General features: G+C 24.0%; 3 protein-coding genes across 10 annotated transcripts in view; 2 read left to right on the top strand and 1 right to left on the bottom strand.

The window, feature by feature from the left end:
* Positions 1-887: 887 nt before the first annotated feature.
* LOC102677852 (lysosomal acid phosphatase-like) lies at positions 888-3273 on the top strand. 3 transcript variants are annotated; one of them, XM_006618360.2, is made up of 8 exons: positions 888-1159; positions 1501-1583; positions 1801-1899; positions 1970-1997; positions 2076-2209; positions 2303-2488; positions 2571-2906; positions 2998-3273. In XM_006618360.2, exons 1-8 carry the CDS (start codon positions 1108-1110, stop codon positions 3172-3174), a joined length of 1095 nt encoding a protein of 364 aa, XP_006618423.2. In that variant the 5' UTR covers positions 888-1107; the 3' UTR covers positions 3175-3273. The 3 variants fall into 3 exon arrangements, with proteins under 3 accessions (XP_006618423.2, XP_031367631.1, XP_031367632.1); XM_031511771.1 differs by having other exon boundaries at positions 889-1159; positions 1970-2209; XM_031511772.1 differs by lacking the exon at positions 1501-1583 and having other exon boundaries at positions 892-1159; positions 1970-2209.
* A 114-nt stretch (positions 3274-3387) lies between these two features.
* Positions 3388-7076, bottom strand: LOC102677438 (probable ATP-dependent RNA helicase DDX23). 2 transcript variants are annotated; one of them, XM_006618355.2, is made up of 10 exons: positions 6956-7076; positions 6044-6635; positions 5633-5965; positions 5134-5556; positions 4913-5039; positions 4709-4832; positions 4494-4609; positions 4158-4418; positions 3853-4027; positions 3540-3763 (listed from the first exon to the last, which is right to left on the bottom strand). In XM_006618355.2, exons 2-10 carry the CDS (start codon positions 6625-6627, stop codon positions 3540-3542), a joined length of 2367 nt encoding a protein of 788 aa, XP_006618418.1. In that variant the 5' UTR covers positions 6628-6635; positions 6956-7076. The 2 variants fall into 2 exon arrangements, with proteins under 2 accessions (XP_031367630.1, XP_006618418.1); XM_031511770.1 differs by lacking the exon at positions 6956-7076 and having other exon boundaries at positions 3388-3763; positions 6044-6627.
* A 521-nt stretch (positions 7077-7597) lies between these two features.
* Positions 7598-9561, top strand: part of LOC102676692 (DAZ-associated protein 2-like) — a 12800-nt gene continuing 10836 nt past the window's right edge. For 2 of the 5 annotated variants that reach the window (XM_031511800.1, XM_006618348.2), the window contains exons 1-2: positions 7649-7791; positions 9187-9285. In XM_031511800.1, coding sequence (XP_031367660.1) covers positions 9267-9285 — 19 coding nt within the window. In that variant the 5' untranslated portion in view covers positions 7649-7791; positions 9187-9266. Of the gene's footprint in view, positions 7792-9186; positions 9286-9561 lie in introns of all 5 variants that reach the window. The other 3 variants (XM_031511801.1, XM_006618350.2, XM_006618352.2) reach the window with 3 other exon arrangements.

Below are 9561 nucleotides of genomic sequence, written 5' to 3'. Positions count from 1 at the left end.
TTTTTTTTTTTTTTTTATAGACTTAATAGTTTGAAAAATTATTTTATAAATTATATTACTTGATAAAACTCTAATGATAGGAAATAATTAGAATCAAGGTGAAGGTGATAATAGTTAAGAATTATATAAGCGAATACATTATTATACATTATCATTGCATATTAATATCATTACTCGTATTTTTTTTTGTATATTTTCTAGTAATATCTCTTTTATGTTGTTATAGTTGTTTTTCACATTATATGATGTAAAATATTTTTTTCTATTATATGCAATAGTTTAAATGTTATCATAATGCCGCTATTACATTCACATTTCATTAAAAACAGATCAGCATCGGCTTAGAATATTCAACTTGTTCTTTTATATATATTAACATTTTAACATATTATCTAGTTAGAACAAATTCAAAGGTTTTAAAAATTATACTTTTTATTTTCACAAATCGATATAATTTTACAATAGATTTGTAATATTCTATTGTAAATTTTTCAATTTTCTATTGTAAATCTATTTTAATTTTGTAATATTTATTTTTAAAAATGGAATTCCAATGAAAAATATAAAGTAATAAATATTTGATAATAAATTTGATATATTAATACGACAATAGAAATTATGCAAGTCAATGTTATGCTCATTGCATAACAACTTAATCATTGCTTTCTTTATACTTCTTTCTAAAGAATAAAAATTTAAACAAGATTAAAAATTAAATAATTAAACTTTATTATATTTTTAAAGATTTTTTTTAATATATTACTAATTTATATTTTATTTTTTAGGTCCTATATGAAGTACAAAATACATAAAATACGAAAAATATATATGAATTATATTTCTGCTATATTATATGTGTAATATAATTAATATATGAAACAATTTTTGAATATACAAAATAGAAATTTTGAGTATACAACATAGATTTCTTATAAACAACATTTTTGTATAATACAGTTCTTTATATATGGTGGGGACATAGGAATTATCTGCTGACACTCCTTAAAGCCCCAGTATGTGTTTGTTCTGTTCGCGTATAATAACTCGCAGAAGTTCAATTGAATTTAGAAATTTCGGAAAAAATTTATTTAATATTTTTAATTAATAATGATTGTTTTTAAACTTATATTTTTCATGAATTTTATCTACTCAACTTTAGGTAATTATTAATATTGCTGTTGCTATTGTTATTATTTTATAATTGTACGAATTATATATATATATATATATATATATTTAGTTAATAAGTTTTTAAATATCATATATTAAATTTTAAACAAATATATTTGTTTCTTAAAATGACAAAAAATATGAGATATAGATACAGATATAAATATAGAAAATAAATAGGTATATTGAATATAGATAAATATAGATATAGATATAGATTACAACATTTATCTACATATATTCTATTTCTGTAACTATCTTTAATACTCAAGTATTTAGTTTCAGAATACTTGAAATTATAATTTAAAGTATCTTGTTCTTATCTTTTAGAATTGCTTATGCTAATTGAAAATGTTAAGACAAGTAAACATAATAAAGAAATTGAAAATGATAGCCTCCGACTAGTGACAGTGGTAAATATAAAAAAAAACTTAAATTAAAAAAGTTTAAGAACATTTAGAAAATAAATTTTTTATATTGTAAATATTTTTTCTCTTTGAAATATAAAATTTATACATGTTATAAATTTATATATGCTTATTTGAATCAAATGTATTTGCTGTTGAATTAATGTTATTATATGATCAATGAAAAAGATATGAATTTCTAATCATGATAATAAATTTTTAGATAATGAGACATGGAGAGAGAGCACCTCAGGATACTTATCCAAATGATCCTTATCTCAATAATTCTATGGAACCTTATGGTTGGGGACAATTAACAAATGTAATATTTTTACAATTTCTATTACTATATCAACGATATTTTTATTATCAACATAAGTAATCCTATGTAGGAAGGAAGAAGAAATCAATACAATCAAGGTCTTTTTCTACGAAAAAAATATAATAATTTTTTGGGTCCAACATATAGTCCTGATATATTTTATTTGCAATCTACAGCAGTTGATCGTACAAAAATGTCTGCTATGTTAGAAGCAGCTGCTTTGTGGAAACCAACTGAAAAACAATCTTTTAAACGTGATTTAGCTTGGCAACCAGTTACCTTATTTTATCAACCGCGTTCGGAAGATACAGTACATATTTTATTTTACTCCATGCATAATATTAATTTTATATTTATTGTTATTAAATTAATATTTAAATTATTTATGAATTATATATATTAGTTAATGCTGATATGGGATACATGTCCAAAATATACCAAATTACGACACGCAATTATGAATTTACCAGAAATTCAACAAATTCAAGACGAGAATAAACAATTTTACAAAGAATTAACGAATTTAACAGGTATGGTGATTTCAACTCCAAATGATGTCAATTCACTTTATGGAACATTAACAGCAGAGGTTTGCAGAAAAAATTAATACGTTATTTTATATGTAACGTACTTAAAGAAATTTTATTAACATTGTAAATTGATTACTTTAGAAACATATGAATTTAATTCTTCCCAAATGGACTAAAAATTATTATCCTGATAAACTAATACCACTTACATTATATGATTTTCAATTAAATGTATATAATGATGTTCTTAAAAGACTTAAAGGAGGACCATTTCTTAAAAAAATTATTACCGATATGTTAGCGAAAAAAAATAATACTTTAAAACCCGAAATAAGAAAAATGTTCATGTATATTGGTCATGATAGTACTATTGTAACTTTAATGGATGTCATGCATGTATGGAATAATCAAATGCCAAATTATAATATCATGATAATGATTGAATTGCATGAAAATAATGATGAATGGAATGTTCAGGTAAAGCAGTAATATAAAGTAATATAAAAAAACTTGATAAGATATAATATAAAAATTATTTCTATTATTTTTATATTCTATTTTTTTTTAGATATTTTTAAGAAATACTACTGAATATGAACCATATCCTTTGACAATTCCTGGATGTACAACAATATGTCCTCTTGAAAAATTTATACAAATTTTAAATCCAATGATCCCAGATAATTGGAACGAAGAATGTAAAGTTAATGGAGAATATAAACCGCCACCGGCACCACTTCCTTAATTATGATTATTTGGCAAAAATGCAAAATGATCATGAGAAATATAGTAAAAGAAATATTACAATAAATAACTTCATTTCAAAAGATGAATTGAAAATGAATATTTTTTCTAAAAAATTATTAAAACGATAATTTTTGTATTTTAAATCTAAAATATATTTATAGTTTTTTAATTTAAACTAATTTCTAATGTTAATTAAAAACTTTTCATAAAATGTATTTATTTACATCTTTATTTACTTTTTTATTATATCCATACTTTGTTTATATTCTACTTGCTATAAAAAAATATGTACTTGTGTATAAGAAACATATGCATATGTTGATAGCATATCGAAGCAATCGCTTATAATTAGATTTTTTTTTCTTAGGCAAATATTTTTTCTTCTCGACGTTTTTTTGTAACTACTGTACCAGGTTTATGTTGAGCATCCGGATGATTTAATAATTCAGGTGGACAGGTAGATATAGGACTTGCAAGAATAGTTTGTTTCAGATCATAGAATAGATGGCTATCATCTTTTGTACAAAATGAAATAGCAAGACCAGCTTTTCCTGCGCGACCAGTTCTACCAATACGATGTGTGTAATCTAGAAACAGAAAAATAATAATATATTCCTTGATATAATTATATATTCCTGTTCTTACAATTTCATTTCTTTTAGTAATATATATTTACCTTCTATAGTTTTAGCCATATCATAATTAATGACCATAGATACATCTTTAATATCAATACCACGACCTGCTACATCAGTGGCAACCAAAATATCTTTACTACCACTTTTCAGCGAAGCAAGTGCATATTCTCTCTGCTCTTGACCTTTTCCACCATGAAGAGTACAAGCATTATACTAATAAAAGAATTAAATATTATATCAAAGTTTGAGTTTACATTAAATATAAAATATGATTTTATTTGATTTAGAGAAAAGAGGAAAAAAGTATAATGTAAAATAATTAAAATTCAAAATTCAAACTTACACCCAATTTCTCTAAACCTCTTGCAAGAACATCAGCTCCTTTCTTCTGATTAACGAATATGATGACTGGTGGTTCAACTCCTCTGCTGAGTATTTCCATCAATTTCTTACGTTTATCAGCTTCACCCATTATATGTACTATTTGTTCTGTTCTTTCTGTTGGTTTTCCTACACTACCGATATATACAACAGCAGGTCGCCTTAAATAAGTTCTGGCTAATCTTTCAACTGCAGGTGGCATAGTTGCTGTAAACATCACAGTCTAAAAAATTACAATAAATATTATTTATTATGTGTATTTAAATTTAGATAAAATGTAGTATCAATTATTTTTTACTTGTCTATATTTTTTCTTTGTATTGTAATTAGCTAAAAGTTTTTCTTCATTTTCAGCATCTTCATTATCTGGTTTTAAATTTGTAACTGGCATATATTCCAAAATTTTTTGAACATCTGAAAATTTGTATAATAATTAATATTATTTATATATACAAATTAATTATATATAAATTATATATGTATATATATATATATAAATTATTAAAGATATACCTGGTTCAAAACCCATATCTATCATTCTATCAGCTTCATCTAATACAATATAAGTACATTGATTTAAAACCAAATATCGATTTTCCAATACATCAATTAATCGTCCTGGTGTGGCTATAACTATCTACAAGAATAAGAATTATTTTAAAATACATTAAATTGCAAGTCCTTTTTTATCAGTAAATGATTATATAAAATTTATACCTCGCAACCCATTCTCAATCTAAATCCTTGTTCTTCTCTCGAGAGACCACCTACAACAACGACTGTTCTTATACCTAATGGTTGTCCAAATTTATTAGTTTCTTCTTCAATTTGTTGAGCCAACTCACTAAAAAATATATTATCTTTTTTTATAAAAAGCTTTTTTATAGAAAAATAAAACAAAGATTAAAAATATAGATAATAATATAAATAAAACATACCGAGTTGGTGCTAAAATTATACTATAAGGACCTTGATCTGCTTCTTCTAATCTTTCAATTTTTGGTAAACTAGTGATCCATAATAATAATGGAATTAAAAATGCTAAAGTTTTTCCAGATCCAGTTTCAGCAACTCCAATAATATCACGATTTTGAAGTCCAATAGGAATAGCTTGTCTTTGAATAGGTGTTAAATCTTTATATCCCACTTTATCAATGATATCAAGAATTTCTTTTGGAAATCCTGACTCTTTCCATGATCTAATTGGATCAGGAATACGTCCTCCTTTTATTGTAATATTATAATCTTCTCTAAATATACGCCAATCTCTTTCTGTCATTTCATGAAGAGCTTTTTCAGACCAATGTCTATCATCCCATTTTTGTTTTTCTTCTTTTCTTTTTACTTTTTTTAATCGCATTCTAATAAATAAATATAAATAAGATGTAAGAGTATATATTATGAAGAATAAGTTCAAATTTCAAAAAAGATACGTACTTCTCCTGTTCTTTTTCAGCTTCTGTTCTTCTTTTTTCTAATAGTTCTCCATAAAATTTACTTTGGTCTCGTTTTTGTGCTTTAATATCTATTCCAGCAAGATTTCCTCTACCAAAAAATTGAACCTGATGTCTTTCCTTATAAATACTATTGTAATCAACAGATGTGTCTTCTGATGTATCCCAATCAAATACAAATTTTCTATCATTTAATCTTCTAACACGTCGTTTTTTCTTCACTAATCCTAAATAACGTTCTTTAATAGCTTCTACTTCTTTTTCTTTATCCTTATCTTTAATTTCTTCCTCTCGTGTACGTTGACCATCTCTACGTCTGTATTACAAAATATCTTAAAATAAATTTTAATGAATTATTTAATGAACTCAATTTATATAGATAAATATTATATACCTATCCCTATCATCCCATTCTCTATCTTTCCCAGCATTTTCATTATGAAAAGATTTACGTATATCCTCTTGTTGTTTTTTTATAGCTTCAACTTCCTCTTGACGTTTTTGTAATGCTAAAGCAGCACGTTCTTCTTTAGTTAAAAATTTTGGTTTAGCACGTGCTTCTTCCTCTGCTTTTTTCTTAGCTAATAATTCTTCTAAACTTAGCGGTTCCTTTTTTGGAGGAGGCTTTGGCTTTTCCTCAATTTCTTCCTCTTCTTTTTTTGCTTCAGTTTTAGTTTCTTTTTTATTTTCATCTTCTAAAACAAATATAGGACTCGGTTTACGTTTTTTTTCATCTTTTGATTTGTCTTTAAATTCTCGTCTTTCCCTTGATCTATCTCTATCTTTTTCGCGTGATCTATCTCTTTCCCGTGATCTTTCACGCGATCTTGAACGTTTTCTATCTTTTTTTCGATCTTTTGATCTACTTCTTGAACGCCTTCTATCTCGTCGCTCTCGATCTCTTTCACGTTCCCGATCACGTTCACGATCTCGTTCACGCGATCGACTACGTTTTATATTTTTTTTATCATGAGCCATTGAATTTTCTGTAAATTAATTTATTCAATTGTTTATAATTAATATAAGAGGTTATAGAATCGTAAATTTTAAAATATTTGTTATATATATATATAATATATGTATATATTTATAAATAACAAAATATATATTATGTATCATTATATTAATAATTATTTTCTACAATAATATTTCTTATAAATATTAATATGTAATATATGCATAATATTTTGATTAAACGTTGTCAATAGTTATGTATAAAATACATAATATAATCTAGCCGAATAGAATTATTCAAATTGTTTTAAAAAATTACAAAATACAAATAAATATAATAATTTCTTCTTACTGAATAGGATTTAATAACTTCTTTTAATAAATCAAAAAATTGACACTAAATCACTCTTAGCAATAGTTTACAATACAGAATTAAGACATGATTATGGTTATCTTTTCAATGCAAGCGATAATTTTAGTTTAGTCATTTAATAAGATAATAATTTTTTTAAATTCTAATTTAATTTAATATAAATTATTTTCGATATAATAAATATAAAATAATAAAATGATTATTTTATTAATTTATTTTATTGATTATTATAATCATATAATCTATCTTAAATTATTTAAAATTATAAAATATTCAAAAAAGTAAATATAAATAAAATATTTATCTTTTAAATTTCCAAAAATTCTTTCTGTGATAATAATTATTTATAGAATGTATATATTTTATTAGGAATTATTAAAAAAAAATTATATTCTATAATAATATGATAATAATATTAATAAAATTGTAAAATTTATTTATGATATTTTCAATAATTTTTTCAACAAATTTTTAATAATTTTAATATAAATTAAAGATTTACTTTCAAATAATTTTTATTTTTATATAAAATTATGAAAAATTTATTCTACAATAAAATTTATTGAATTTTTACCGCTCAATCACAAATAAAATGCCTTGTAATCATTGGAGGGTAGCATGTAAAATTTGAACCAATAGAATCGAAGCATCGAATGAGCTACGGGGAGGCTCAATAAAGGGCGCTAGTGTCCGTCAAGTGTCACAGCCGTTGCCTGTCTCCTCAGTATTGTAACTTAAATCGGTGATTTAATTAGGAATAACGTATTTTTTTCTAGAATTTGTGAAACATTAAGCAATAATGACCGACAAGAAAGGTAACTATACATCGTAATCGCGTAATACAACTAGCAATATGTGTTATACACGTTAAGAATATCTCGTGTTTTCAAGTCGAGAATACCACTTGTCACTCGTACGACGGCGAATTTTTTTATGTTAGCAATGCTATCCAACACCTGTGAAGAATGGTGCACGTTTAAATTCTATCAAAATTCGTATCATTATTACATAAACAAAGTCTAATCTTAATGCGATGAGAAAAATGTGAATTTCTGTTCAGTGACAGATAAATCAATACCGTATTGTGTGTGGGAAATACAAAATGGCTTCCAGAGTTCGTCTTGAATAATTTTCACGGTGACTCTTTATTAAAAGTTGTATGCTATTCAAAATATCATATTTTTATACAATTATTACTAATCTCATATTATATATAACATTATTTTATTTTTATATTTATAACCAAGTATTATATATATTTAAAAAAATATTTTATATATACATATATATGAATAATGATATACTTTACTTTTTGTGTTTAAGAAAAATTTATCTAGTTATAATAATTTGTTATTATTGTGTTTTATTATGCATTATTATTTCTGGTTGAAAGAAAAAATTTAAAATTCTATTATATTTTGAATATCAAAATAAAATTATTTTTTATATTTGACAGAAAATGTCAAATTTTCTATCAGAAATATATGTTTTAATATTAAAACTTTGAAAGTATTAGTAATATTATTGTGATAAAAAAAAGTTAATTTTTATTTTAAAAATTTTAATTTTTATTTTGTGCTTATAGAACTATCTTAATATTAATAAATTATAATTAAACTTTCTAATTTATAATTGAATTCATAATTTCAATTCATATCATAAGAAAAAAAAATAAAAACAAGTAAAGCTAAAAGTATTATATATAATAATATTGGATAACAAAGTTCTGGAAGCCATTATATTTTTTTTATTTCATATTGCTTATAAATATTAAGGTTTTATAATAATGAATTTCCTTTAAATATAATTATATTATTTTTCTAATTTATAATTAAAATTAAATGAAAGAGAAAATGAAAATGATTAAAATTTATTATATCTTAAAAGATATTTTATTTAAAAATTATCAGATATTAATTTCAAATTATATTTTTTTTACATCTAAAATATTTTGTTTTTAATTTATATAAGATAAAATTCTGAATGTTTAAATTATTTTTTTTTATAATTTAAAAAATGCGTTAATATATAAATTATATAGAATATGTTATAAAAAAGCTGTTTAATAACTCGTACGAGTGAGGTATGTAATTTAATATTACTACTGACTTTCAAGTTTTTTACGTGCTGATGGAAACATTTAATTGATATACAGCTTGGACCATGACTACATGATTTTATAGTAATCTATTATTGTACTTAATTAACAGCTCAGACACTTAAGTGATTATTCCTAATTCAGTCCGCTCTGTTCCTAAGGCATATGATTACAGAGCATAGCGTTTAAGGGATGTGTAAAAGTTTAGTCTGTAAGTAGATCAGTATATATTGTTAATGATTATTACGAAAAATAACGAGAAATTGAGGATTACTGCTGCAAATCTGCGAGCATATTATCGTGACGGTATAGTCGCTAAAAAACCGAAGGATAGCGCCTACAGTTGTGGCTGTCAATATGTTTGCAGCGGACCATTACAAAGACGATTTGATCCCAGTCAGTAGGTGGAGCTTCGGAGACCGGCGTTCGCGCAGCCTAAGCCACGTATCTAACCTCACCTTACTCTCTATATATTACCTAACTCACT

The sequence above is a fragment of the Apis dorsata genome, unplaced genomic scaffold (genome assembly GCF_000469605.1).
Source record: "Apis dorsata unplaced genomic scaffold, Apis dorsata 1.3 scaffold_348, whole genome shotgun sequence".
NCBI classification, from domain to species: Eukaryota; Metazoa; Arthropoda; class Insecta; order Hymenoptera; family Apidae; genus Apis; species Apis dorsata.
The sequence above is the reverse complement of the archived record's forward strand: the minus strand, read 5'-3'. Positions and strand labels throughout refer to the sequence as shown.